This window comes from Odontesthes bonariensis, chromosome 13 (genome assembly GCF_027942865.1).
Source record: "Odontesthes bonariensis isolate fOdoBon6 chromosome 13, fOdoBon6.hap1, whole genome shotgun sequence".
Lineage (NCBI taxonomy): Eukaryota > Metazoa > Chordata > Actinopteri > Atheriniformes > Atherinopsidae > Odontesthes > Odontesthes bonariensis.
In genome coordinates, this window is record NC_134518.1 from 21,718,790 (window position 1) to 21,746,301 (window position 27,512).

Below are 27,512 nucleotides of genomic sequence, written 5' to 3' on the forward strand. Positions count from 1 at the left end.
TAATAGCTTCTCAATATTTGGTGGCCTTCGTTGTCTTATCTTCTCTTCATAATACACCAAATGTTTTCAGTGTGTGACAGACCTAAACTGCAGGCAGGTCAGTGTAGCAGGTAGACTCTCTTTGAGCCATGCTGTTGTACTATTTGGTGAGTAGAGTATGGTACCATCTTGGTGAAATAAGCAAAGTCTTTTCTAACCAGTCATGTTCTCGACCTGTTATCAGTTAAAAGCCTTTTGCTCAGTTTCAACACATTTTTTTTTTTCTTCTCCTTTCCAAACTTTCATTGAGTTGCAAATCATGACCGTTTTTTTTTATATAGTTCACAGCATCGAAATTCTTGGCAACAATTTTGTACCAAAGACCGTGAAATTTAGTTTTTTTTTTTTTCCAAAATATTCAAAATCTTTGTTTACCAAAAGAGCTGAAAAGAACAGTGGCGGAACAAGAAGATGGTGGACTTACTCTCCAAACTACTTCATTTCACGTGACGGAGAGACTGAGAACCCAAGTTATCCGCCTCTTAAAGCCGGTGAGAAAGGAGGGCGCTGATGCATGCTTAATAGTACGCGGGGATTCTTTTATCTCTTCTAAAAAGGGACACATAACCCTATCCTCTCTGGTCAGTGGTGGTGACAGCAGCAGCCAGCACCCTGTCCACTGAAGTTCCACAGAGAAGCAGTCATTTAGGTGTCTTGAGGCGATGCATACACAGTGCACACATGGAGACAGCATCCATATATTCGGACAGAGTGATTCATTTGTTGTATTATTTGACATGCTGGAAATGTGCACGTGACCACATTTTACCAGAGATACAGACCAGACGGAAAAAAATGACATTATTCCATAAGTGTAAACAACTTGTGTTTTCTTAATTCATTTAAGAATGAAAAGAATAGATTCTTACAAGTCAGTTCACAATAATCAGTTTTGTATTTAGCCATACTTGATGTTTTCTTCACTGCTCTATATCTCATTTAGATCATTTAAAGCCATTAAGCTATTTTTTTCTTTTCTCTAAGACCTTCATTGTGTTTTTACCGAAATCCAATACATCTCTAACAAATTACTGCTTATTTTTCATTGATGTAGTCCATGATTTCAGATCTCTGTCTAACATCCATCCATTTTCTGTTACAACTTTACTTAACACGCCCAAAGGCTCCAGAGCAGGGGGGTGCTGGATAAACTGGATAAAGTTGTTTTTGCACTGTGCCTGGCTTTGTACCCAGTGTTCATATGTCTTGCTAAGTACCTTTTGGTAATCTTCTTTGGGTGCACAGTTGACATTATGATTCACTGTGTTCGCTTCACTCTAGCAGCCTACATCTTAACTACAGCACCATAACTACTGTACGGTACATAACTGACAGCTGCAGGCGTCACAAATGATAAGAAACTTCTCAAATGCATAAAGAATTGGATTATTATGATTGCAAGAGACTGCCTGTTCATCGCTCTGTGACTCACACAGGCTGCTTTTCACGTTGGTTGATTGTCGAACCTTTTTATTGCAAGGAAATAAATGCACAGAAAGACAATCATTTTTCGGGCGGGAGGCCTTCTTGCTGTGCGGTGCTAACCACCGCATCGGTAAAATCGGTAAAAACACAATGAAGGTCTTAGGGAAGAAGAAAAAAATTGCTTAATGGCTTTAAACCATGCAGGCCCTAAAATGAATCCCTCAGTTTCATTTGTACTTGCATAATGCCAAAAGAAACCTCATCAGTGAGGAGGTTGTTTGGAAGGCTGGGTGTCACTGAGAGCTATATTATTTAAATATAAAACCCAGTGAATTTGAGGGCCAAATTTGGTCAACGCTTATCTACAACACCATCCCTGAACGCTTCTATTTCAATGGGGCCATTCTAAGGAAGTTCAGCTCCCCAGGGAGTCGCATAGAGAGGAATGTCTGTTCCAGATATCAACAGCACAGAGCTAAGCACGCGGAATTGCTGGAACTCAGGGAATGTGTCTCTCCTATTAGTGGCGAGCTCATCGCAGACGCTGTGCAGAGTGGTTCCCCGCTCTATAAATCAGTGGTGAATAGCAGTGAAGATGAACCACAGCAAAGGTTATATGATTTTCTACTTGGGAAGCTATTCCTTAAGAGTTATTATTTGCTTAAGTCTGCTGGAGCTTAAATTCACAGCATGTGAGTCCATGATGTCAGAACACAATCAAAGTGAAACCAATATTAAGTTTGTCAGAGTTTTAACGTATATAATGATCATCATAATTTTTCCTCCTGTTATAATTTTCTCAGGCTCTTGCATTTGCTCCCTCCCCCATTTTGCTCCTCATCCTCCTTTGCTGCAGTATCCAACTCAATTTTTTTGGGCACCCTGCCAGCAGCTAGCATGGTAACAAGTGTCATATATAGATGATATGTAGTTGCCATCAGCACAACAGTCACATGGTATGACCTATAAATACATGATTGTGACATGATTGACTGACCTGCCTCCAAGACATGATCAGACCAATTAGATAAATAAAGTACCATAGAGCTACAGTATATCACTTCACCCACCTTGAAGGAAACAAACGCATCTGTCAGGGTGGATAGAGCAGCTTTGATGCTAACAGAGACTCTCTGTCTTGTCACTGACCAATGCCTCTGGGTTTGAAGAAACGTGGGGCCAGTGCGTTCGTGTTTTTCTGCATTCCGTGTGTTAAGCTTTGTCTGATTTGTTGTGTGCGTGTTATCGACATCAGCCTTGGCAGAAGAGAGTCTGGGTCTCTTTCTGTTCTACATCTGAATTCCTGCGCCTCCCAAAGGGGGTCACACGGCAGTGGCCAAGATAAAATGCTTGGGGCTGGAAATCTCACAGCATGTCTCAAACTGGTGTCGGGATGGCATTATCTACTGTCGCATCCAATACCCCTGAAACAGCAGCCGGCTGAAAGATGTTGTTTCCTGTTTTTCCACTGCAAGTTAATTTATTCGCCGATGGACAGAGCTCAGGGACACAACAGGGAATAAGGCTAGTAGAGACAAAAAAAAAGAAAATATTTGTATGAAAGTACCATTTTCAATCTGAAACGAAAGGAAATGGGGAAGTATATCTGTGGCAGACTGGGTTAGAGCATGTCAAGACTGGCAACATTCTAAGTAAAAAAAAAAAAAAATCTAGTCTGAAGCTAAATTTTAAGTTGCAGAAAATGTTGCTACAAATCACAAATGCTCTCTGTCTGAGCCCTCTGTATCTCCTTTTACCCCACAGATCCTGACTCATAGAGTGATGCGTTTTTTTCGTACTGAGATGCCCTGCTGCAAGGTTCAGCTCATACCTTGACCTATGCTGCTCTGTTCAATTTACAGAGGCCTCGCTGCCTCCTGAAAAATTTCAAAGGAAAAGAATTCAGAGAACAGAGTTGCTCACGTCCTTATCACACAAACAGAACCAAGCCTCTCATCTGTTGTCCATGAGCTCAGGTGAACCTCTCTGAGGGTTTAACAAGAGGGTGAAGAATGTAAAGCATTGGGCTCACAGAGAGTAAGCAGAGTCCAAAAAAACAATAGATTCATGTGAAGACCTTTAATAATTAAAGATAAGATGGGACATGTCATTTCAAATCTGGCCGCTGCATTATTTCCAGTGGTAGAAGAAGCTGTTTTGTAATACGTACTTTATATCTCTGGGCAGCTGTCACAATGAAATTAGCTAAATCTAACTTGAGAAGTAGTCACAGAATCATGACTTGTCTCACAGAACCATGTCACTGTTATTTAGTTTTTACTGTAAGAAAATCAAACGATGTTTCAGTATTAGGGAAGACAATAACACCGGGGGACGGCAGAGATATTAGAGCCAGAGATCAGAGGTGGCAGAGTAGAACCGGCAAATAGTGAGGACAGGAAACTGAAAGAGCAGGGATTCAACAGTGTCAACATTCGCAGTGTGTCACTCATCAACGCTGAAGATTTAAATGACAAGTCCTCGCTTATACCCTTCAAGCCTGCAGTAAACCCACAGGTTAGGCTTCAGCTGTCAGCACTGCCTATTAAACCCAACATTAATGTGTTTTTTTCCATTTCAGAAGATTCATGCTACTTGGAGAGGATAATTATTTATGTCCCAGATTTGATGTATTCACTTGACACGCTCGTTATCCAGAATAACAATGAAGCGATAGAAGTAAAGGATTAAAGGATCTTTCACTGCATAAAAGATAGGTGGCACAGCTCAGTTAAGAGAAGAGCAGGCTTGGTAATACCTGGAAAAATGACACCTCTGACTCAAATTCAAAGGCAGTTTAAATTATTTTGGGAAGTGCTTGATTCCATCTTGTGGCTTTGAGTCAAATGTAAAGCTTATCAAAACCCTTCCCTATGTGTGATAACTATCTTGGAACATCAGACTAGAGGTCACGTTAACCTAATATTTTCCATTTAAAATTGATCTTTTTTTTGTTTATTTGCATAAGATTAGAACATGGAGTTGAAGCAACATAATGTTATATAAGTCACAGCAGCAATGTCAATAACCAGATCTAGACCTCCTGTGATAGACTTCCTGTGCAGAGTGTGCACTATTAAATAGCTTTTAGGTTAGAGCTTCAAAGAGGTTCAGGATGGGGGGCTGGAGCTTGTCTTTAACCAATACAGGTCACAAGAGAGTGCAGCGGCAATTCTGGTGAACGATTTGTGAGGCAAGTGCTTGCAAAATCGGGAAATGACACATTCAGAGAGTCTTGCTAGCTCCGATAAGTTCCTTGAAAGAAAAGTTCAAGCAGTTTACCTTGATCCTTTTGTTTAGGCACATGCCAGCACTCACTTGCAGTCTACGTGGACAAGGAGGAAGGTTTGAGTTCAGCCACTTTTTACATTAATATTTCCATTTTATCAGTCGAGTTCTGTAAAACTGTACTGTTTAGGGTGGGTTAGGCTTTGTTTAGGCATAACAGTGGTAGTGTTTTTGAACACTGTTGTCACTGCAGGGAAAAACAAGAACATTTATCTTCTTGCCGTGACATTAACATAAGAAGTGAGAGCATGGTCAGTGTCTTTGACTTTTTTTTTTTTTCCATGGCTTTACGAATGCTTAACATGTACATTTGTTCCATATTGATTGTTGTTACTAGGGATCTTTTTCTGAAAAGCAAATGATATTTGAATCAAGACATCCACTTAGCATTAAACATGTAAGTTGTAGTAACGACAAGTGGCGTCTGTCACTTTGACAGAAAAAAAGTCCCGCCCATCCAGCATCCATAACTGTGACAGTTAAGGCTGATTTAGTTCATTATTAATGCTAAAAAAAAAAGTTTAAAAAGGTTGTTTTTTTTTAAAAAAAAGATCACTCTTAAACTGCAAATGTAGGGTAATAAGGTCAAGCTAACAGTTGACATGATGTCACCGTGGACATTTTATGCATTTAAAGACAGATTATGAAGATGACGAAAATGGCAATGAGGCCCAGCCTGAGTCCATTGCCCGTTCAAGTTTGCTTCATCTCAGAAGGGGGAAATAGATTTGAATTGCATACCAGCTCAACCAGAAAGCCCTTCTAGCCCAGTGTTTGTGAAGTGCTCATAAATTTTCCACTAGTGTAAGTGGGATCTGGTCTATGTGTCGTAAGTGAGACTATGCGGTGCATCACTTTGCCCTGAGCGATATGGTAAAACATCGCCAAGGACTCTCAAAGCTGCAGGGTCTTGATGAAAACCCCTCAACTGTCATGTCCGCCGCTCCCTGTGTTTTCACAGGGAAACTACAAAGCTTTCAATCTCAGTGTCTCTAGGGAATGAAAACACAGTTGCTTTATCTCAGGGTTTTCCAGAGGCTTTTGGTAACAATGTTTCCCTTTGTTATTAAATCTAACAAGAGACAGCAAGCGTAATGTGAAGGTGATAAAGTGGAGAAGCCACGTGTTAACCCAAAATGTGAATAATGTGCCGCTATTTGTTTGTAGTATCTTTGATTTTAAGTTCCCCAAATACAACAGTACTTTGCATGTATATTTAGATATAATTTCCATATCTATTTCGGATCAAATTTTTTGTGTGACTCAGGCTGGCAGTTAACTCATTCTTACACAGTAAAATCCATTTAAGATAAACTGACAGTTGGTCCAGACTTTTGAAACCTTACACTGAGTTGAAAACGTGGAAAAGCCATTTTTAAGTGAAACAAACTATTATTTCATTTATGCGGCTGGGTGGGACTAACCCCATTGTCAAGTTCTCAAGCTGCCATTGAGTCACAATCAGCTGAGTGGCACACAAATACCCCCAGAGAAACTGGGCCCTTGCAGCAGGGCATCTCAGTACGAAAAAAACGCATCACTCTATGAGTCAGGATCTGTGGGGTAAAAGGAGATACAGAGGGCTCAGACAGAGAGCATTTGTGATTTGTAGCAACATTTTCTGCAACTTAAAATTTAGCTTCAGACTAGATTTTTTTTTTTTTTACTTAGAATGTTGCCAGTCTTGACAGGCTCTAACCCAGTCTGCCACAGATATACTTCCCCATTTCCTTTTGTTTCAGATTGAAAATGGTACTTTCATACAAATATTTTCTTTGTCAGAATGAGTCTGAAACTGGGCGATAACTATTTGAGGATTCTGTCTGATATCATCCAATATCTGCTTCATAATGTTGCCGTTCGTCACCTCCATGTAAATTTAACTGCGTTGGTTCCTCCACACCCCTCTCATCCTCACTTTCAGTGAATGCTTTGGTGCTTAAAGGCTTAAGAGGAGATTTAGTGAGAACAACACCTGGGTTTCAGCACAGCATTCTTTTGGATCAGCTAACCAGGCACAGCTGACGGCTGTGGTTATCTCACTTCTGTGACAACTTTTTGTTCAATTTTTAAGCTCAAATGGGATTATAGTGCTTAACAGAAAGCTCATTCTGATTGTGTTTATTAAAGCTAAAAGAAGTTAACTTTACAATGTTGAATTGTAAAGTTTATACGAAACTGCGCCCAAAATCGGAGAGCTCCAGGTATGCAAAACCTTCACACCTCATCCAGCTCACCAACCAGACTGGCTGTATTTTCTTGGCAGGGGATTTTTCTATATAAATTTTTCAGCTTGTTTCAAAATCACATTAATCAGAATTCACATCATAGTTACCTTTTTGCCTTTCATTCTCTCAATTTAATCAATTTTTCTTTTTTTTTTCAACTTTTTTTTTTCGACTAATCAGGGCTGCTCTATGGTGTGGCGGTTAGTCATGTCACCTCACAGCAAGAAATGCTCTTAGTTTGTGGAGTTTGTGTCTCCTGTACTAGTGTGGGTTCTCTCTGGGTAATTCGACTTCCTCCCTCAGTCCAAAAACATTGATGTTCGAGCTTAGATTAGTTTGTGGTTCTAAATAGACCATAAGGGTGAATGTGAGTGTTTATCTCTGTGATGGACAGCCGCCCTGATCGGGGTTTACCCTGCCTCTCAGCCGGTGACAGCTGGGAAAGGCTCCAGCCCCCAGTGACCCTGAAGAAGGATGAAGCGGGGTTCGGGAAATGGATGGATGGATTTGGACTAAGTCAGACAAAATTGAATTAGCACTGTTTGTCGAGATTAAGTCTGTGAACGTTCAGCTTTACTTTGCTGAAAAGATGCTGGTATTTTTTCACTGAAGCAATGAATCAGAGAGGTATTAGAAACATACAACCAAGCAGCAGCCTCTAGATTCCAATCGGCCACAATGAGTCAAACCTAATACACTGCTCGATCTGATATGGCTGAGCAAATAACCGTGTCTTGTAAATATATACCATCAAGCCAATAGTTACAGATAGATATTTGTACTATGCTGTTTGTCTGTTTTAGTGACTTTATCTTGCTGTTTTCTTGGAACATGTCTTTTCTTTGTTGCCCCTTTGTGTTTGTTTTGGCATCTTAAGAATGTCCAAGAATCCATTTGCAATAAAAGTGAAGTACAAGAGATTTGATGGTAATGTTAACCTGCACTTTGTGCTCAGTATAGGTAGACACCAACTGAAATACTTTGGCACTTATGAGCACTGATTCACATTAAATCGGTTTGTTTCCTGTATATTTGTTTTCACCCTTTCTGATATACTCGCCATAAATGCAAATGTACCCTGAACTTGCTCTGCCTTAACAGAGTAAACAACACAGTATGAAGAACCTTTTGCGTTTAACCAATGGTTTTAATGTTGTTGTGTCCAATAGAGACAATATTATACCTTGTTAGGGCTATCTTACCACATGATTGGAACTAAATAAGCCACAGGCTTCTGGTGTTGCTCAGTTTCTATTTTCTCCCTATTTTTCTTCCTTCTTGATGTGTTTTTGCACATTTCTCACTTAAATATGGACACAGATACACATTTTATCTGCTCTGCTCCAGACAGCTACATTATAGCTTTATAAGAAATAATATTGTTTCATTCCAACATTTGCATTGTTTGAACAGTTGTTTGTGGTTAAGGCATACATAATAATCAGGCCAAAGCATTGTCACATGTCTGTCACTGTTTAAAAGAGATTAATTTTCTTCTTCAGCATAGCTGGCTTGATTTTAACTGTCATGATTTGTACAGAGGTACACTCCTTGTTTCCCAGTCACTATTGGATGTAAACTATTAATTGGCTGAAATGATAATATTTTCTGAGAAACTTGCAGCTAATCTGTCAAAATACCTTCCATCTCCTCAAACCAAGAGAGCAGACGATGACAGTATCCTCAGTTAGGGGTCACAGTCGTTGACTGCTGTTTTAATCTGAAGTACATAAGCATTCTTTATCTAGCCTACAGCGATCCACCAAGTCTGTTTGTGCATAACAAGGGTTTGCTATGAGCTGCACAGCATCAAACACAACTGATAAAGCTAATACACAGTCACAACTGCCAATGTGTAATTTGCTGTGGTCTGTGACGTACGTGGAACGAATAGTTCACAAATAATGAAGAACAGTAAACAGAGGACACACACTCAGCTCAAATAAGAGTCTGAGCGATCACAGGAATATTGCAATTTAGCCCTGTTAAATTCAATATGCTTCTAACCATGAAGCGGTTCTCTTTTTCATTTGGTTCAAGTGTGATCTCTTGGTCATGAATTGGGTTGAACTCCTCAGTGTAGACCACAGGATACAATTTTTATTCAATAAATTACGTGATACGAGCATGAAACTGCGGATGATATGAGAAAAGAATTTTGAAAGGGAAGAGTTCAGTTTCAGAGAACTTTTTTGTTGTTTTATCATTTGTTTTATCAATTTGGGAACCATACATTTAGACGAGACTGACTTTATCCTGTGGATGGTAGCATGGAGCGGGAATGTGTCCCAATGGGGTTGCCAGTTCATCAGAGAGTTAACACAGAGATGTGTTGCCTGTGGTGTGCTCCACAGGCAAATTTGAATTCACCAATGAATTGGTCTGTGGGAGACAGGTCTGACTGCTAAAGAAAACTCGCAGGGAAAGGATATAATCTCCAAACAGAAAAGCGGCTTGCCTGCCGGTTCAGACGCAGAACCTTCTCTCTTCAAAGCAGCAGTCGTCACTACTGCCTCACCATAAAGAAGATGGGCAAAATAAAGGAAAAAGAAAAATGCTGGCATTCTTTACTTGATTCGGCTCTTCGGTTCAATTTTACTATAAAGTACAATTACAACCTACATCCTCACTATCAACTAAATATATGAGAAATTTTATCATCGAAACATCCAGTGAATGGGACGTTTAAAATACCAATACAGTTTATTTCGGGTATTTCTGGCTGAGAGCAGATAAGCTCATAAACTCTGGTTTCCATGCTTTATCAACCAAGTGGCAATTCATGTGACATGAAAGCGACAATCTTGGAGTAAGTTTAAAGGTGCTCTTGAAGTTCATCAATTCCAATGGTGTGTTTTTGTTTTCTTATGCTATCCACTGACTGACACCAAGATTTTAGTTTTTGGCAGCCAGAAAACACCCACAGTATAGCATTCAAAGTTATTACATAAATGTGGGTTCATAAAAATGCACAGAGACAGTCCTTTAAGTCAGTGATTAGCACTGTTGCCTCACAGCAAGAGGGTTCCAGGTTTAAATCCTGGCTGGGGCCTTTCTGTGTGGAGTTAGCATGTTACATTACATTACATTACGGTCATCTTGCAGACGCTTTTATCCAAAACGACTTACAATAAGTGTGTTCAACATCGGTAGACAAAAGAACTTCAGGTCACAAGAAATCATAACTGCATTTCCTTCCAAAACCAAACAGCTAAGTGCATAACTAGTGCTAGAGTAAGTGCAATAAGTTAGGCACCTGGACAAATGGGGAAAAAAATAGACAATTTAGAAAACAAAGACAATTTAGTAAACAAACATGTTCTCCCTGTGTAACACCAGCAGAGCCACACATGTTGGTTTTTTTCTGTCCCAGTATTAATTTGTGAAACTGAGTTGCACTTCTCCTTCAAGAGCTTACTTTAGATCGATTTAAATGAAACATCCCTTTAAGCCCATTCAGCCATATTGCTGTTTTCTTCTAACCCCATTTTATCTCAGCCCAGGCACCCTTAATCCAATGAATTACATTAACCATCTCACTCTCTCTTTCTCACACACACACACACACACACACACACATACATACATATATATATATATATATATATGTGTTTTTTTGTTTGTTTGTTTGTTTTTTCTTATGTATACATGTTTTTTCTGATTCAGTCTCATTCTCTCCTTACTTCTTTGTTCTCAGGAGTCCTGAGTCATTCTGCTCTTGACCCCAACTAATAATCTGGAGGTTAAAAGCACAATGTGCATATCAAAGAGTGTTGTAAACAAATTCAAATGCCAGCTAGTGTCAGGCCTCCTCACTACTGCTCAGAAGTCATGGCAATTTATTTTTCCCTTTGAAACTCATAGATTTCTTTTTAATCCCCCTGGGAGGCTAAAAACTTGAATAATAATTGGATTCGTGTCCATTTAGGATTGGTCTTCTCTTGTAATAAAGGGGGGTATAAGTGCTATAAGTTTCTTACAGCAAAGGCCTTTAAGTTTACTTAAGGGGATGTAAGAGTTCAGGAGTTGGGACTCCCTTCTTCCATGCCCCCTCTCTGCTTTGCTGTCTCACTTTTTCTGATTCCCCCATGCGCATGGCTTCAAAATTAAACTAAGCATCTTCAGTGCGAGCTTAGTCAGATGTAGCTTCAAGGTCACATGAGAGCACTGCAACTTTGAACATATGTGACATCTTATGAAGACAGACACAGCAACAATTAGAAAGCAAAGACCTTGTGTTCACCATTAAATGGGGTGTTTATGCCTATTTTTATGCACATTTCATGTCAGGTTATTAGAGGCAGAATGCTCTTGCCTTGAATATCCCTTCTTATGCCATGCTGGACAAAGCACAGACTTGGAAATATGATGCTTTTGGTCGTAAGATGTAAACAAAAAGTCTTAATATTTTAGCTGGTTTTAAGCCCAACTGGTCTCATTAATTGATCCCAAAGCTTACAAGTTTTGAGACAAGCATGACTCTTCATTTGTTATACCCTGCTACAATTCACTGGCCTCTAAAGCTTTGCCCTATGGAATATTATCCTCAGACAAAAAGCTTGTTTCCCAGAGGGCTCAAGTTACTGACACGTCCAGACTTTCAAAAGCCTCTTGTTAACAACAGCTGTAAAGTGAGCTTGTACAGTTCCTTCTCATGTAAAATCTCTCCGCTTTCATTTCGTTTTCTCTTAGCATCTTGTTTCTCTTGTACAAAGGGGACAATATAGAATAGATTAAAAGAAAACCCATTGAAGTTGGATGCTTGGCCTCAGGGCGTTCTGTTCTAGTTGCAATGTGGGAGCAGTAGCATTTTTGTTGTCGCATTGCTGAAATGACACAAAGATTCAACCACTGGATGATGCCATCTTATACGGCAAGAGATTCAGTTCAGTATAAAACCTTGGTTCACTTGTTGCCCCAAAGGCAAGTCTTTAAAATAACATCTAGTCCAGTGTGAAAAGTGAAATTTCATAACTTTTCATATCTGTTTCAAACTGCACCTTGAGATCCGGTTATTACATTACATATTATACTAGAATCTAGTCTTAGATTAGAAAAAAATGATTTAATGTTTCCATTAAGTTGATTAACGCTATTATTGAAGAATTTTTAGAATGTCGTAATTTGTGATAATTGTTATTCAAATTCTTGTTGCTGTACAGCAGTGATATTTTGTCAGATGGTTTTCCGACACAAAAGTCTCGAGTGGCCACGCTTTCCTTTGCATATTGCCAGGAAAATGGGAAATAGGTGCAATAATATATTGAATAATATATTGAAACATGCGCATACCTAGATGTAAATACAGTCTATAAGGTAAAAACATTTGACACAATATAAATGAGCTTGAAAGTCATTATTTGATAAAAGCACCTTTATTCTTCAACACCACCTGAACCCTCTTAGACAGGCTTTCTTGTCATTTCTTGAAGTAGTCTTCAGGGATAGTTCTCCAGGCTTCTTGAAGGACATTTAAAAGCTCTTCTTTGGATGTTGGCTGCCATTTGTTGCGTTCTCTGCCAAGATGATTCCACACTGCTTCAGTAATGTTGAATTCCACGTTCTGGGTAGGATTCATCCCTCCATAAGACCTGTTGCCACTGATATTCTGTTCAACTGTTGACATTTGGCATAGCTCAGCCTTTTCTCCCTGTTTCCCTTCCTTAACCATGGCATCTTAACAGCCACCCTTCATGGAGACCATTTCTGATGAGGCTTCAGTGAGCAGCGGATAGATCAACTAAAGGGTCAGATTTATCTCTCACGTCCTCATGTAGACTTCTTCTTTCGTTCTGCATTTTTCCAGTTCCAAGGATACACTGCGCAACATGCCAATGTATGCAAAGTTTTCATCAAACAGCTCTTTGGGAATCCCTTTTTGGTGCCAATATATTACTTTAGGTCTGTCCAACTGTGATATTCTTACATATGCAACTAAAGAAATGGGAACAAATTGTTTGCTTGTAGCAAAGTGTTTAAAGAAACAACTCAGAATTTGGTAATTTGCTGGGTTGCTTGTTAAAGTGGACACAACAGTGGTTCAACCCTTGATTTAGGTGCATTTATCATTTTTGAATGAAGTCGGCATTAAATGGCTGAGCAATCGAAAAAAAATAGAAAATATATATTCTTTTGCAAATGATCAGACACAAGGATTTGGACCAAAAATGAGTGAAAAAGCAGCCAATGTAAAGAAAAAATGACAAATTTAAAGGCCTCAGAAAGCCTGGAGGACTATTGCTCAAGACCACTTTAAAAGATTACAAGAAAGTGTGGCTCCTTGAAAGCAAGAGATAAAGAAATAAGGGGTTGCTTAAGCCTTTTGGACAGTATTATAATTATGTGTAATTTGTTCTTTAGCAGTAATATGAATTCAACTACAAATGCAGACTCGGAATTCTAACAATGACAGATTAAACTGTGACAGTAGTCTCCGACTTGAAATCTGTTCAGTCATCCCTTCATCAAGAAAGAGGTTTCCATTATTACTTCCACAATCCTTCTCTGCAGTCTCTCTCGCTGCTGTGGTATAAGTAGTGATCTGTCATGAGAGAAATGAATCATCTGTAAAAGAATGAGACCCAGGAGCTCCTCAACACAATGATGTCATCTGAAGACGGGTGTTGATCTAACTCAGGCTGATGGGCTGTCAGCAGCTGCAGCTGAAACTGTGCTGGCACAGACAGGGTGAGGACTGAAGTAGCGAGGCACAGGGTGAGGAGGCAGAGGAGATGCACCGTAGAAGGGAGGAAAGTCAGTCAATTGCAGAAAGATGGATAATAATGGAAAAAAGGAGAGCAGAGTAGACTGAGTTAGAGGGTTGGCCAGACTGGAAATATTCTGCCAAGCTGCACCTCTCAGCGCAGAGCTCAGACCTAATTACATCTCATCAACCCCTTCCGTCTCTGTGGCTCTCTATTCATGACATGTCCAAAGCTGAATCAGTGATCAAGTGACATTACCCCCATGCCAACCACCATCCATCCAATGTGGTTGCACTACTGCCTTATTCATATTTTCCCATCTGTTTTTTTCTGCACCGGCTCACTGTCTTCAGGTGGTTTTAGCTTCTCTTTGATGCCTGTTGTGTGTTATAATCATTTCCTTGATGAGAGTTGCTCCTGCTCTTTCACCTTCTCGCTGACACTCAGCATAGGGGAGTCGCCACCAATCAGGCTGGACCCTGTGTGCCTCTGCACACGGTATCTGTCACTGTACATAGCTGAGACAATTTACACCATGTTCCGATGCATGAAGTTAAAGGAAACACATTTCTTTCAAATTTCCAGCCAGAACCCATATGTATTTGACTCGGTATGCCACCCGACTCTTGGTTATAACCAAGGTCTTCTCTTCTCTCGAGCACTGCAATACCCTTCTGTTGTGTCTGTCAACATGTACAGTGAAACCCCTACAGATGGTTCTGAACACAGCTGCGCATATGTTGTTTGATCAAGCAGAAAGGGCACATGTCACTACATTACTCATTGACCTCCTCTGATACCCATGGCTGCCTGAATTAAATTCAAGGGACTAATGCTTTCCTACAGACTGACTTCTGGATCTCAGTCATACAGGTTTAGGCTCCTCTCAACCTTTGTGTTCCTCTACCATCGAGCAAAGTTCGGACTGTAAGATTTTTGTTGTTGTTGTTGTTGTTTGCTTTTTTGTATTGTACACACTACAGTGCTTGTTTCTCGTGAGTTTGGGAGTTCTGAAAGTGTGTTCACACTACACGGCTAATCTGTTATAGGGTCTCACATAGGGCTGCACGATTATGGAAAAAATCATAATCACGATTATTTGGATCATAATTGAAATCACGATTATTAATCAGGATTATGGAACAACGATAAATAACTGAATTTTATTGCACTTCTTTCCAAAAAAAATAAAGATTTCAGTGCAGACTGTAATTTAAAATCACGAAATGAAATCTAGCTAAGAATGTACTATGTAAGGAATAAACAAAATAAAACTGAAATCCAATTATTATTGCACAGTCTTTGCACAACACCTGCTTTTGTTGGACATCGCTAGCCCTGAATCCGAAGTAGCTCCACACAGCCGAAATTGAGCCCCTTCGAGGGACGAGCTCGTCCTTCTCACCAGAGAGACCGGCTGTGGGCTTACCTTCTGCCGCAGCTTCAGCTTGGCTCTCGGTCATTTCAATCATCCTCACCACCAGTTTTGTCTTCCCTCATATCACTACTACTCTGCTCTCACCACTTGAACTTGACACCACTGCTGGCTGCACTAGTGAGGAGCTGCGCGCTTAACTTGCTTGTGGATCAGTTAGGGGGGCGTAACGAATAGGTCCATGTTCGCCCCCTGGTTGTTGGCGGACTACTGGTTAAATGCTTGCATGCTAGAGTATAATGCAACTGAACCCGCATTAAGAAAATAAATGTAAAAAAATCGCGATTTTCATTTTTCATAATCGTCGCGGCCAAAATCGCGATTTTGATTAAAATTCGATTAATTGTGCAGCCCTAGTGTCACACATTAATAGGTTTTTAGCCCCCTATTGATCTGACTGATCTTTATGAAGCAGTTACCACTTTCTTCATTACTATATGATAGAGATAGCGCCTGGTGATTTTATCTCTTTTGTAAACCTGGTTGTTAAAATCTCTTAGTTTCATGTCTCTCATGACATTGCACGTTAAAGACAAATTGATATTCTTTCCAGTATAAAAGTTAATTCTACTCAGTTTCCTTAGCAGAGCAGAGTTTCTCCCCCATGCTCTCCATCATGTTTATGCCATATTTGTGACATGTTTATTTCATGTTTGTTTGATTTTTTTTTTTTTTTTTTTTTTAGATCTAACCCTGTTTTGTCTGCTGACCGCATCTCTCACGCTCTCATTGGCTGTAGCTCTGCCGTTAAAGCTCACTCAAATCTCCCACACCTTAGGCTAGAGAGTCATTCTGGTACTGGAACGTCTCCATAAACTTCACAATTAATATCTTTGTAGCATTCACACACACCAATGTATGACTGTGTTGCCTCGGGTCTGGGCTTTTTGCCTCCAACATTTGTCTGCATTGTTCAGTCAGGCCTAAACTCTTTTAATGTGAGCTGGGTTTTAGTTGGAAAAAGCCTTCTAGTTCTGTGACTTTCTTTTGCTGTCATACATGCACTGCAGTTTGAAGGTCTGTCTATAGAATTTTGATTATGCCTAGGTTGCCGTAGATTGTGGACTTTCGAGGGTGTTTAGGATCAATTTTCTATTAGAGAAACCTCCCTTCATCCTCAGCATTTTCCTTTTATATATGAAATGTTCCACATACCTATGGGCTGCAACACAAGCTCACAGCATGATCCTCTCACCCTGTGCTTCACAGAGGGAAGCGTCACTGTTACTTTGTTTTGTTTTTTGCTTTAGTAACGTCCTTGTAGAGCATTGCTCATTGTGGCCACCACAACCACAAAGTTAGAATTACAGAATCACATGCATTCAGACAGGGTTTTTAGTTTTAGCCTTTTAAGCAAACCTACGAGCTGTTCTCTGTGAAAGTTGTATTGGCCTTCTCAGATTTCAACATGGATTGTACTGTTCTTGTTAACAGACATCTGAGGAAACAGATATGTGAAAACATTATATCAGACAGTTCAGTCTCTTCTAATTTCCTTTTTTGTATTTTTTTAGCATAAAAAATATTATTTTCTCTGCTAGGAGGCTGTTATATTAGTTCCTACTCCATTACCGAAACTTACATGCTACTGGACTCTTGAACACGCAAAGGTTTCTTGTCTATTTTATTCGCTCTAGGAAGTATTCATCACCATAATCTCAACACACTCTAACATGTAAATATCTGACCATATTCATGCTGAAATGTGTTGCAAATATTTATAAGCCGACACCCTCTGAGTCGCATATGTAAAACAGAGGCACATGTGTTTGCATGTGGAGGACAGAGGAGTTTATTTCACTGCAATCTCAAGGGGGCAGCTGTGTTCTGATGTATTAATCATCTTGGTCTCCAGCTTGCTAATTAATGACCCATCTGCGCCCCCCCCCCCCCCCCCCCCCCCCCACGATGCTCCAACTTCAAAACTCCCTCAAACACAAACTCGCACACACAAACAGAAATGTGCGCGTTCCCATGATGCAACTCCAACAGCAGTTTCAAGGAGGCAAATACAAACAGACACTGCAAGCTGTACTGTCTTATCTCCATTCAAGACCAAAGGGGGGGGGGGGGGGGGGGGGGTCTCTTTAAAAAGATGTTGCAGCTTTGTCATAAAAGGAATTCCCTTCCTCAGTTGTTGTGCTTAAAGGTGGCAGACGCTGTGTGATCAGGCTTGTCTGTGTGTCTGTTTATGTGTGCACTTATGTAGGTGTATGTGTGTGTGTTGTAGGCTTATCAGGTGAGCCCGGGCAGAGTGTCAGATGCTGTAATGGAGGCTTCAAAGACAAGCGCTGCGGTGAGTTCCCTGGCTGCCTTTTACCAACACCCCCGCCCAAAATCCCTAACCACTCCTCCCTCCCCCTTCTTCCTCTATTCCCACGGCTGGGATGCAGAGTGACAAACAGGCACTTAGGTGGACCCCTGGGCGAAAAAGGAAGGGATGCAGAAAGGTAGATGAGCAGGGAGATAAGTAATTAAGTGGGTGCAAAGTCAAACAGACAACAGATAAACACAGTAAATCAGACTGAGCGACAGGTAGAGGAGATATTGGAAAGCACAGAGGATGCCTGTTCGATGAGGGAAACAGATGCAGGTGCTGTCACACAGTCAGCCCTCTGGCCAGGTGCTTGTCCAGCCCACCCCCACTTCACATCACGAGTAGATACTTCAAACAACTGACGCTTGTCTGCTGCTTTGTTCTGCTGCCTTTTTTTTTTTTTTTTTTTTTGCAGCTGCAAATGTTGTTTTGATGCCACCATCATTATTTCCTTCATCTGAATAGCGGTCCTAGTTCTGGCTTCTTATTTGCTAGTTTCCATTTTCATCTTTTGAGACAAATGCATGTGCGTTTGAGTGGGTTTATTTATGTGGGTGCGCATCTTTTGTTAAGCAGTCGTAGTCAAGTGGTGGTAATTGAGCGTTCGATCATTAAAATTGTCAGTGGAGGTTGATTGATTTCATTTACAGGGATCATAGAGGTTTGGTCAAAGCTTTCAAGTAAAGTATGACAAGGTTCGACAGTTAAATCATAATATCAAAAACAAAATGCTCTTTAAGTCTTTTTAACCTGTTAAAACCAATAAATGACACCATGGGATTGAATTTTGAATTTGATGCCTCACCAGCATACACTTTGTTAAAAATTCTGCATTTCCCTCAATAAAACTTTAAAATGTATTTTGACAATACGGGGCACGATCTAGACAGATTAGTTTACGAAATGTTCTTTAAAAAAACAGAAAACGTTTGAGAAAAACATGCTGCACTTTGAACTGTCAAGGAGACTTTTTTCCTCATTTGTGATCACACCACATGTGGCATGTTCCCAACATGATTTCATGTCAGGGAGAGTTTATCGGCCACCTTTTAGTGTATTGTGTCATGACTACCGTGATAGGCACTCTTCCCTCTGCACCTGTTCTGCATTAATATGAGCAGGAATATTACAACCTATTCTGTCTGAAAGGCTTTCATGATGTTTGGACCCATTTGCTGTACTGGTTTTAACGGGTACTTGCCAAACAACTCCAGTCACAAATGTTGGAAGAGATTTTTGGGTCATGGATTGTAGATTATATAAAGCAACATGTATGTCGTGATCAGATGTCAGGCAGAATAGAGGGCAAAGCATTGAAACAGCACTGTAATATTTCCGGGTGTTGTATTTTAAGAATGCTAACTTCTTTTGTCTCACACATAGTATATTATTACAAGTATTAAATGCATGCATTCCCTCTGTGTTAACCACGAGTAGGAACACCAACATCGACAAACTTCATTAAAGATTTTATGCCACAGACATCATAATATATATGTCCTTAACAAGAGTCATGTAATGTAAAGCTATTGAAATCTTTTAATATTGTTCATGAAAACCTCTGTTAAATTTGAACAAAATGAATGAAAATGTGAATACACTGGGAAGTTAGAACAATTCATGTGGCCTTCATCCAAACCTGTTGTGTCACTGCACATTCTGTCTGTTGAATAGCTCATCTTTTCTCCTTGTTCCTTGTCTCCCTCCTCTCCTCCCCCTCCTCCCTCCTCATTCCCCCTCCAAACAGCAAACCCTGGAGAACAACCTGACCAACCTAGTAAAGAGGAACAGTGAACTGGAGAACCAAATGGCCAAGCTCATCCAGATCTGTCAGCAGGTTGAGGTATGCACTATGTCATGTTTATTCATGTACATTTTGAATGGTCATCATTATCTGTAACTTGGAATGTCATAAAACTATGTGTGATTCGCAGAGGGAAGTTTTCTTGAATATTACCGGATGTCATGGTAGTCAGAGGTCAGGCTTATTTATAGGACCGCAGATGTCGAGCTGCCATTTTATTTTCATTTTTGAGGAAACTCATTTTGTATCGAAGATCAAATAAATGTGTTTCACTTGCCAGACTGCGAAGCTATCATAGATTTAACTTTAAGCTCTTTGTGTTATTTCATTTCCTCCTGCTGGGTCGTGACCATGGCTGTGTTGGCATTTAATAAATTGACTCAATGCTTTCACAAGCTTCGGATTTTGATTACTCCAAACATATAGACTGACTTTCGATCTTCTTAGAGTATGAATAACATTGATTATCTTGTTGCAATGCAATACAGTTCTCTTATGGAAAACCCTGGGTCTTGGCATCCATGTGAATGCCACTTTGACACGTACTGTACAACTCACCTTTGCAATTTTAAAGTCTAACTCACCCTGATAGATAAACAGAACAAACTGATGGTGGCAAGACAATGGGCCTCATGCAAGAACATTTTCGTATTTTTATTCTAAATTTCTCTTACTTTTTTCGTAAGAAGGTCTCATACGAACACGCCACGTCAGATTCAACAAACGCTCTTAACTTCGGAAAAAGTGTGTAAACGACCTGCGTAAATGATGAATCACACCTGTGCGTATCTTAAGTTCACGTGCACGAGGATAGTAGATTTGCATACTCCACGCCCTAAATGATACCATATAAGGCTGTGCTTCCTCGCTGCTGTGCCAGGAAGTGTTGAGTGCTGAGAATACGGGCTCTGAGATTAAAGTTCTGTTTTCAGAGATCTAAAAAGGAAAATCTGTCATTTTTAGCAGTGTAAGCAGTGGACGGGACCTGCTAAAGTGAAGAAAAGGGAAGCAATTACGAGTGCTGTTAATACCATGTCAGCGAAATAAAAAAATAAATGGTTTGATATGAAAATGGCTTAAAAAAAAAACGTCTCGCCCTGGGCAGGCGATCGATGACTGCAACTAAAGCCGTGCAATCAGCTGTTGCCTCATCATGATGGCTCTTTGATGGGGTGGTCCATGAGGGGGGTCTTCTGGCACCACACCTTCTGGTCTGCCTGGGCTGGTTCAGGTGGAGACCCCTCGTTCATGGCAATATTGCGCAAATCTGGCATGCCTTCTCTGGGCTATTTGCCCCCCGCTGTATCGAGACACACGCACCTGGCCTTCAGCTCAGTGCGCTCCACGACAGCACGGGTGTTTTGATGCGTATATATGTGTCTCGTGCTCCAATTATGTTTGGCAGTCCAGCCACGGCATGAAAGTCCCTCTTAATTTGTACTTGTTGGACAGCGGTGTATGGGAATCTGATGTACCATGGGTGATAAACTGATGAGAGTTTTGATGACCAAGGGGAGCGCACGACCCACAGAGGACTGGGACACCCCCGATCTGTCTCCAATCTCCCTCTGAAAGGTTCCCGTGGCCAAAAATCCAAAGATGGTGAGGTCCTGGACGTGTGGTGGAATTGGGTTTGATCGGCGTGTTTCTCTCTGGAGTTGTGGCTCTAGCAAGCTGCATATTTGCAGCAGCACAGTCCTTGGCAATCTAAATCGCGATCTCAGCCATTCGTCTGTCTCCACACGCTCTCTTCCAAGAGCCTGACGCGCTGATCCAAAAGTAGCAAGTCAGCCGCTGGTTACGCTTCCCGTTATATACAGATTCAAATTAACCTTCGATTAGTGCATATTTTAAGTCAAACAGAATAATGTCAGCATCATTGTTGGGTATAATGTATATATTTATTTATGTTTTCTTCAAAGTAATTAAATATACAATCCATTAGTCAAGCAAACTTGATTGGAATAACAGCGGACTATTTTACGAAACTCCTACGACAGGTCTGGATCACTCGTAAATTCTGTTCGTACCTGAAAGAAAACGTAAAATACGAAAAGATTGGTGAATGCGCAAATTCTCTTAAATCACTCGTACGGACGATTTAAGAACAAATCTGTGCGTACGAACGGTTCTTGCATGAGGCCCATTCTTCTCCAACACCACAATAACTGCTCAAGAACAGCTTCAGAAGTAAAGAGCCCAAAGCCTTATCACAGCCTCCAAACTCTCCAGAATCCAAATTATATGTATCTTATGGATGGCAAACTACCTTATAACACTCAGGACCAAAAAAGTCTGCTGCCAATTTTCAGTTCACATCATTTGACAATCAGTCCAACATTGCATCAGTTGATTGTGACTGATGTGTTGCAGTGTGGCATGAAAATGACAAATAAATGCCACTCAGCGCCCCGATGCCCAGTCCTTTACAGACAGTCTGATTCATTTAATACTATTTAAAGGGGTCGCTCGAACAGAATTCAATGCTAATAGTTCTCAATATCACTGAGTAGACAAGAGTCAAGTTTGTTAAACTAAATTTGTATTGCACCCATTTTCTAACCTTCATCACTGCAGGGTCTGCTTTTTTATTCCTGGTGAGCATCATCCACAGAGAACATCTTTTTTTGAGAAATGTTGTCAGATCTGTCACCATGGCTTTTCCAAAACAAAATAAAGTCACTGAAGAGGTCTGAGAAGTCATTGAGTTGGCAACGGTGTACGACGTGCAGCAGTTAGGCCGAGAAATGACGTTTAACCCAGTGTAAATAGTGAAAGAAGAGAAAACTGAAATATGAAAAAGGTCACCAAACGTATCTTGCTGGTTGTTAAAACACATGGAGAAAACACTGAATGTGAAATGTAATTCAGTCATTTCAAACATTGACATGATCTTTTCATTGTGGGCAAAGTTACAACCAAAAGGTTTCATTTACTATTTGGTATTTTCAAGGTGCTAAAAGGTTTATGTAATGATTTTACTGAAAAACCATGTCTGATATACCATGGAATAGATGCCGTTTCTTGCTTCAAATTAATTTTACAAATAGGCTCACTGTGTAGAATAATATTTTTAGAATGAGCTATGATGGCAACCCTCACAACGGATTAATTTCCACTGGCACCACCCACACAAGAAATGTATGCGCCACACAGTCAAATTAGATGCGTTTACGTGACATTGGCATATGGTTACGGTATATATATTTGTGGTCGAGGCTTTACTCTACTCGTCACAAGCTACTTTAGTAGAGTTTCACAGTTCACCTGATTCAATTTAGTGACAACCCCAAAGTGTTTGCAGTCTGGTGTCCTTGTGTGAACCCGTACCTGTCTGCAGAGAAGTGTTCCTCTGTCAGTCATGTCACTGTTGACCTCTTCCATTTTAGCTCAAGCTGTGATTTAATGGAGGTACAGCGAGTTTTGCCTCAATGGTTAAGAATCACTAACACATGCACACGCACACTTTCTGTCTCCGCACACTCACTCTTAGTCGATGCAATACATTTTTCTGGAAGATTTGACATTAATGGCCAAGGAGGACGAATGTATTTTAGTGCTGCCATCACTCTGTGCGTAGTTCATTTCTTCTTACCAGGGCATGACTCCATTTTCTCTGTGTAACTCGGAGGTTCACGAGCAGCAACTCCACGCACCCAGTCCAAATGAAACGATTGCTGTGTGATTCACAAAGTACAAACAAACTGTTCATCAACAGTGCATGGAAAGAGGGGAAAAAAGCATACCACTGCTGAGCCACCAGCATCAGCAACAATGGAGTAATCTCATCAGTTATTTATCAAAAAGTAATGAGGAGCAGTAGCATGGGTGGGGACATGCCCCAGTTACTCTTCAACAAATTACTAAAAGAAACTTTATGTTCCCCCCACCATGGTTGTACTCACTCACAGCTTTTGTCTGATGTGATCTCAGTCACAAAAGGCCAGTTTGTGAATTATTTACGGGAGAGATGAGGGGCTGGAATATTTTTGGGCGAACCCACATCAGTGCACAGGGGCTCTATATGAGTGGTGGGAAGAGATGAGAGGAGAGAGGAAGAGGGGGCAAGCAAGCAGAAGAAAATGGGGAATGCAAAGAGAGGAGGAAGAGCTGCGAGGGAAAGTGTAAGATAAAAGAAAGACAAAAGCAGGGGGTTGAGAGGGCAAACAGAGAACAGGGGTAAAAAGGACATCTTGCAAATGTTAGCGTGACTTCCACTGATTTCGTTGGTCGAAACAGGCACAGGCGCCACGCTGAAGAAAACGCTCAGCAATAATGCAGCACAACACAAAAAGGGAATAAGAAAGTGAGAGTTTTAATAGAGTCGGGCGAGTGTGTGTGGAAAATGAGTGAGGATTCGAGCGTGACCTGGATTCCTCTCTGCTTGCATCGTCCCTATTTGACGCCAAAGATATGATCAAACGCGATGAATCGTCTTCCTGTGTGTCAGCACACGCGGCAGTGTTAGGCTCTCTTCTGGGAATGATCTTTTCTACAGTTTTTAAAAAAAGATGAGCTGACTTGATGATGAATCGGCTGCTTTTTTCTTAGAACGCCTCTATCCTTATCACAATAGCTGGAGTCAGATCTTTGGGCTTTTGGATCTTGCAAACACTGACCGAATGGTGCGATTTCTGGGCATTTGAAAGGATTTTTGTTGAGATAACACACATTAGTGTTATTCATTCAGAGCATGGATATCAATAGAGGAGACACTCAGTGAGGCTGTTTGTTAAAGAGCATTTCCCTAAAAAGCACTTTGATGTTGAAGAGACACTGATACTGGGATAAATGAAGCAGCCTGAGTGGAAGCTGAATTGATACTCACAATCATGCTAATGTCTGCACATTGTTTGCCTCCATCATGTTCAAAGCTCTTTTAATTATGATAATTGCTTGATTATTTGATGTAACATTGGGCACTCAGCTGTTTGAGAAATCAGAAACTGGTCTCTGTTTTTATTTTGTTGCATTAAACTAGTTTTACTCTCATCTGCAAAAGAGCGTCAAACCATGAGCTGATTCTTTGGTTACCGTTGTGCAAGTTTTCAGCATACAGTATTTCCATTTCCTTTCCAAAGAGCCTTCTCTTTGATATTTTAGTTATGCCTCCTGAAAGGCCTATGCCCTTAGACTTGGAACCCGTTTTCTTTGCATGACCTTTGTTTTGCAACTTGACAGGTGACTGACTTGTCCCATTTAACTTTAGGGACGTTCCTAACACAGGCTCAACTACTCCTGAACAATTTGTACTCTTACAATGCACAGTCACCAGCAGCTGTATACAGCTTGGAAGTATCATTCAGTCACAGCTAATGTGTAGTAAGCCTTATTTCAGGAAGCAGTCACAGCAGCAACAAGTCTTTCCTACCCTTAGGATCATTGTTGAAGTTGTGTGTGTATTCGAACTAATGGAAAAAGAGAAGGATTACATCAGACTTTGCGTTTAAATGCTCAGACATGTATGTCTACTGATCAAACAGTGAGCTGCTGTAAGTCATTTGTCAGGACACATCTACGTGTGTGGCAACTGTAGCGCAGATCCTTCTGGGTGCAAAATATGAATCGGCTGATTGGAGATGGCTGCAATGATTCTTGCTAACAGGCCTCACACGGCCTCTCTTTACCCCTCTGCTGGGGCATAAGGGAGATCCGACAGTCTGCTGGTTGTCTGTGCCATTTGCAGTTCCACTTTAAGGTAAAAGGTGGGAACATGATTGCAATAGCTAATAGCACAAAGTGAAATGTTTGCTTTCACAGTCAGAACTGTTTCTTTATGCTCGTACCAGAAGCTCATATTGTGCTTAATAATCCTTTATAAATCTTAGTGTTTCTGCAAAAATATTCATGATTTTGCTCATTTATTATTCTGCCAGGCCAATTCTTCATATTCATAACATTTAAGCTGAAGAACTCTTGCAGCTCTTGGAGGTTTCAGTAATGTGATAACACACTTGTGTTTGTCTCATTACGTGCACACCATTATATATAAAATATCAACCCTAAGATATCGGTTGATCACCTTATTTGTCGGGCTCTGATAAAATATCAAATGCCTGAACTGGTGGACGCAATCTGGGGCAACAAACCACAGTTTACCAACATTGATATAAACAATATACTGGACTCCCTAAAAGTCACCAAAAAAAAACATAATAGGAAACTCAAATCTTTGCTCAATAATGACGTTTTTTTTTTTTGTAACAAGTCAGACAGTTGAAATCAAAGTTGTCCATTTAAGTCTGGCTGACATATAAAAGGTCAAACAACGCCAGTGGCATCAATGAAATCACAGTTGCATTTCCCTCTACTGTTTTACAAAAATCGGTTTTAGAGCCAGGTGCCACATGGTGTCTTAAATCTGCAGGAAGCATTCCAGATTCTGTGGACGGCATCTGTTTGAGGACATCATCATCTGAGGGGGAAAAAAAGCAAATAGGGAGGCTAGGAGAAAAACTGGAGCAGTCAGTGAGAAGCAGACAGCCAGGGCCAGTCAAACAGAGACAAGGCGTGGAAGGCAGCGAGGCTGACGGAAGTGCATTGAGCACTGAATTGATTCAAGATGTAAACACTCTGGTGTCAGCGAGAGGTTAACAGCTGCTCTGAACCCGAACCAGTTTTCACTGTGGTATGAGAGCCATTTTGGCAAGAATAGTTTACATTGACAGCCAAACATTGTTCTGTCTGGGCTTTTTCAGCTCTCCACACATCAAATGGATGTTTTTAACTAACTGATTATGCTGAGTTTATACTCTGGAAACATATCTTCAATATAGATGTGCTGTCAACTTTTTAGAAAACAGATGCCAATTTCTAAATGATGTGTCATCATTTTTTCATGATTCTAGTCCACTAAAAGCAGAACATAAAACTAATATTTCACAGATCACCAAATATATCACCTCATTGTTACACTGATACGTCTCATTAGAGAAAAGAGAATAGACGTGTCATGGATGTGGGCATTTTTACGTCTTACACTCTTTCTTTGTTGCATATTATATGAAAGAACTGCAAATGCATCAAGTATCTATGCAGTATGTAATGAAAAAATATTCCAGACGATGCAAACTATCCCCAATTTACTGTTTTTGCAACACCTTGTAAAGTGTTTTATGCACTTGTCACAGCTGGTACGTGCTGTAATCTTGGGATCTGGACAATGATTCGAAAACTTGCATTGGAGTGAACATTTTTTTGCGAGCAGCAAGAGTTTAAATAGATTTTCAGTGTAAGAAAGAAAGTTGGGATTTGTTTTTGTTTGGCTGAGAGTAATTTAGTAGCCTTAGCCTTTGAGTCGATGGGGTTATTACGGGGATGCAGCGTGTGTGAGTTTATGTGGCAATTGCATATAGCACTTTCAGCATTGAATGAGCATTGCGACATCATTAAAACTCATACATACTGTTCACCTCATTTTTCCCTGGAGAGAACAGATATTCTCCAATCACAGCATAGAAAGAAATTACAATGTTGAATCACACTGTCGGGGGTCATTTAAGAGGCACTGAGTTTTTTTCTGTTTAACTCACCTCAGCGTGATGGACTACATCTCATCTGAATGATTGGCTGTTGGTTCTGCGCGGCCGCACACGTATGAGCAATGTCTTTATTGGCTGAAACAGCGGAGAGTGCGAGAAAGAAAAGTGATCTGGATGTGAGATCCATGTAAATAATGCAGCAACAATTTCCAGTGAAAAATATGCGTAAATAAAGGAATTCTTGACTTAACCAACACGACTGATGTTTGGGAGCAGACTTCTTATGCACAGTGTGATCCTCTTGGAAGAGACCCGACATGTGAAAGATTACATACAGCTCTCCAGATGTAATTATCTGCTGCCAATTTGCAATATGTGGGGCGAAATTTGGATCTTGATGGTCTGTACGGAGTTATTTTGCAGTTTTCGCAAATGGTGAATGGATCTCTTTATAATGAGTTCTGTTTTGATATCCGCTTCAAATCTCATTGTATGAGCCACATATAAGTCAATAAACAGTTTATTTATCCACCTCAGAGCCTCAGTTTTTGTTGCTTTGCTGCCAAAGGCTTATGCCAGGTCAGAAAAGGGGGCGTGTGACGTTGATTTTGGAATATTCTTTAATTTTATAGGGTGAGTTGATTTGTAGTAATTCCAGTAAGAAATGGGATCCTAGTAAGTTTGGTTTATGTGATATTTATGATTTGTATGACTTGGTCCTTTATTCTACTTTCATGCAAGCTTACCAGAGTTCTTATAAAGCAACCTGTTGTGATTTTTCCCTGCTACTT

At 40.4% G+C, this 27,512-nt stretch overlaps 1 protein-coding gene across 3 annotated transcripts in view; it reads left to right on the forward strand.

The window, feature by feature from the left end:
• mid2 (midline 2) overlaps positions 1-27,512 on the forward strand; it is a 143,923-nt gene that overhangs the window by 84,429 nt on the left and 31,982 nt on the right. For 2 of the 3 annotated variants that reach the window (XM_075481536.1, XM_075481534.1), the window contains exons 3-4: positions 17,350-17,415; positions 19,184-19,279. In XM_075481536.1, the coding sequence (XP_075337651.1) occupies positions 17,350-17,415; positions 19,184-19,279 (162 nt within the window). The remainder of the gene's footprint in view (positions 1-17,349; positions 17,416-19,183; positions 19,280-27,512) is intronic. The other variant, XM_075481537.1, reaches the window with a different exon arrangement.